Raw genomic sequence first — 3,086 nt, forward strand, 5'->3', positions numbered from 1 at the left:
TATAAGTAAGAGATATATATCTCTCTGAACAAACTTAATTTAATTCTGTAGCTTTTTTTGCTACTAGATCAGCTTCTTCATTTCCATGTATATTTACATGTGCAGGGAACCCAATGAAGATGTAGATTAAGTAGAAGAATAGCAGTTATTAGAAAGCTCAGCCTAAGATCTCTAGCACAGTATAGTATCAAGAGCTGAGCCTTAGAAAAATAAGAGGTTTGACTCTCTTACATTAGTCTTTTACAGAATACTTTATGTACATTAATAAACTTCTCAAACAAAGAAGAACATCTTATCAGCCAAAGCTGATTCAACCTTTTATAGGTAAGTAGATAAATATCTATCCTCTTATCTGGCTGCTAGGCAAAATTAGTGCCTTGGTAACAGATCACAAACTATAGTATTAGTGATATTTTTCTAACTAATAGATTTACACACTAAAATATATAAGAATCTATTGGTTAAAAACATGTTTATTGGTTTTTGTGTTGATTTTTAAAAATATGTTTTCACCTTCAAATCTACTAACCCTCTACTACTACAGAGTACAATAGTCAAATATGATCTTATTTATTCTCAAATTACATTGCCAGCTATGGCAGTTTATGCCTGGTGTTACTATAAAGAGCAACAGGGTTCAAATGAAGAAAGGCTAGAGCCCTAGATCACTGCATGGTTGCTCAGCTTATATAGTAACTCTCTGCCTCAAGGACTGTTGCTGGGAAAAGTTCCATCTTATGGAATTGTAATATAACCAAAATAGGCTTAGCGAGAATAAATTACAGGTTACCGCCAAATCCAGCCAAATACACCAGTTTCCAATAGAATTCCAGTATTAAATACGCTATTGTACACGCTAATTTCCACGCTAATTTTGCCTGGCGGCCGGACGAGGGGATAAGAGGGACGAGGGCCTTGTCTAGCTAGATTCTTTTCCTTTCCTTCCTCATCACTGTTCTTCTCGGTGGATGTACGTACGTAGATAGTGGCATAGCCCAGTCGATCGTTCGTGGCCCGCTTCGTACGAAGACCGGTTCTTCCTCCGTAGCTCGCCGCCACATTGAGAAAGCCTCACACACCCACTGCTATGCAAACTCCAGGCCTGAACAATGCTGTTCCTCCCCATTCGCCCGTCGCCTTCCACATCGGCTCACTTCCTGGAAATCACGTATCACTCTTGAATCGCTGAGTGATTCCATTACTGCTCAAGAGACGTGCTAGAATAGCAAATAAATAAATTATGCAAGTCCAAGTCACTGATGACTCAATTTATCCTTTCTCAAAACCAAAACATATAAAATCAAGGAATAGAAAGGGGAAATAACAAAAAAGAAAAAAAAGGAAATGAAAATATTGAGAAAGCTCAATCTTCTCTCAGAGTCTCAGAACATCGCCCATCCTGAATAAGAAGTTCCACAAGATGAATATACTTCTCATCGCCAGCTCTCCATTCCCAGCCCCGCACAACGGCCAGGGCTTCCTGAACACGTTGTTGAAAATGTTCCTCGCTCTCACTCTCCTCGTCTTCAATATTGTCTGGTAATTTTGGGAACACATATCTTGACAGAAACTGAGCAATATCAGAGCAGATAGGATGCCGCTGCATACCCAATGGCAGGCTGAGGAGTTTCTTGATCTTAGAGAGCAGATATCTTTGTGGATTTGGGACCAGTGAGCTTTGTTGCGGGTTGACAGCAGATGGGACTCTCACGCAATCATCAAGTGACAGGAGCGTATAGGACAGTGGTATGAGATGGATACGCATTGCAGCATAATGGTGCATTACACCTATCGTCTCTCGCTCACCATAGGCTTTTGCGCGGGACTCCAGAACACCGCCGAGTGGGATACCATGCTCCAAGAGGGTTTCTGATGCTAGAGGCAGCTGTGAGTCTGGGATAGCCCATTCAAATGTCTATAGACAGGAACAGTCAGCATGTCAGACACGACCATTTAATGTTGCAACAGAGGAGGAGGAGGAGGAGGCAAAGAGGGCTACCATTATCACAGCAGGATATCCAAGGCGGAGATGAAATATCTCGCCATACTCCACCAGGGGAATGTCCTTTTTATTCAGCGCCTTCTCAACAAGGCCCAGAGCAGCAAACGGATTCAGCATGTCAAAAAGGCAAGGGTGTTTGGTTTGAGATCAGTCGAGGCGCGCCTAGGTAGTTAAAGCCAGCAGCGGTCTTCTTCAAAGCTGAAGAGCTCCATCAGGTTGCAGCTTAAGACCGGAATTTTTGATGACCCGGACCCCTTATGTAAGCCAGGGTGGACCTTGGAAGTCACGTGATGCTTATTAAGCAGAGCGCACCTTTACAAAAAACAGTCACATGCATGTATGGTATTTATAGTACTGAAGATGTGACCTCTTTAGTCAGCATCATGTGACTTTTATGAGGTTCGCAAACTTTATTTATGAGGTTCCATGATCTGTATCCTCTGAATTTTTTAGGTTACGCGCCCGGAAAGCACTAGTAGTCAACTTTTTGCATCACATCACAGTCACACAAGAGCACACATCAGAGGACCTTGTAAATAAAGTTTGCGGACCTCAAATATGTCATGTGATGCTGACTAAAGAGGTCCAACCTTCAGTACCATAAATACCATATGTGTACCTCTGCTGTTTGCATTTTCAAATTATAGTTTTCTTCACATACATTAATTAATTGGGAATTGATTAGCAATGTCTACTTCATTTAACTATAGATCTGCCATCTGATGACCAACCTTTTGTGGCTAATATCCCTTCATCTGACGCCCAGAATATAAATAGAGATGGCAGTGTTAACAGGATATGAGTCAAAATGCCTGATAGCTATTTGTCAATTGATTAACAAGTGTTTGGCAACTGATTAGCAGCCGCTTGCCAACCAGTTATGGAATAACCTATCTTTGCCTGAAAGCAGTCCGTTAAAGTTTACCCGGCAGAAACCCCCCATAGTGCAGAACAACAGACTATAGCATCTGTATAATCAGTCATTAACTAACTGATTGGTAACTGATTAGCAGATGATTGTGTTACTTACTATCATGTACTCAGGCAGAACAATCTCACCTAGGCTGGTATTCGGGATCGGAAC

The 3,086-nt window shown here is 41.5% G+C and overlaps 1 protein-coding gene across 1 annotated transcript; it reads right to left on the reverse strand.

Moving 5' to 3' along the window:
• Positions 1-827: 827 nt before the first annotated feature.
• Positions 828-2,197, reverse strand: D8B26_008347 (uncharacterized protein). The gene is made up of 2 exons (XM_066125824.1): positions 2,000-2,197; positions 828-1,915 (listed from the first exon to the last, which is right to left on the reverse strand). The coding sequence occupies exons 1-2, from the start codon at positions 2,117-2,119 to the stop codon at positions 1,364-1,366; spliced, it is 672 nt and encodes a 223-aa protein (XP_065981908.1). The 5' UTR covers positions 2,120-2,197; the 3' UTR covers positions 828-1,363.
• Between the last annotated feature and the right edge of the window lie 889 nt (positions 2,198-3,086).

The sequence above is a fragment of the Coccidioides posadasii genome, chromosome 5, assembly GCF_018416015.2.
Source record: "Coccidioides posadasii str. Silveira chromosome 5, complete sequence".
Taxonomy (NCBI): Eukaryota; Fungi; Ascomycota; class Eurotiomycetes; order Onygenales; family Onygenaceae; genus Coccidioides; species Coccidioides posadasii.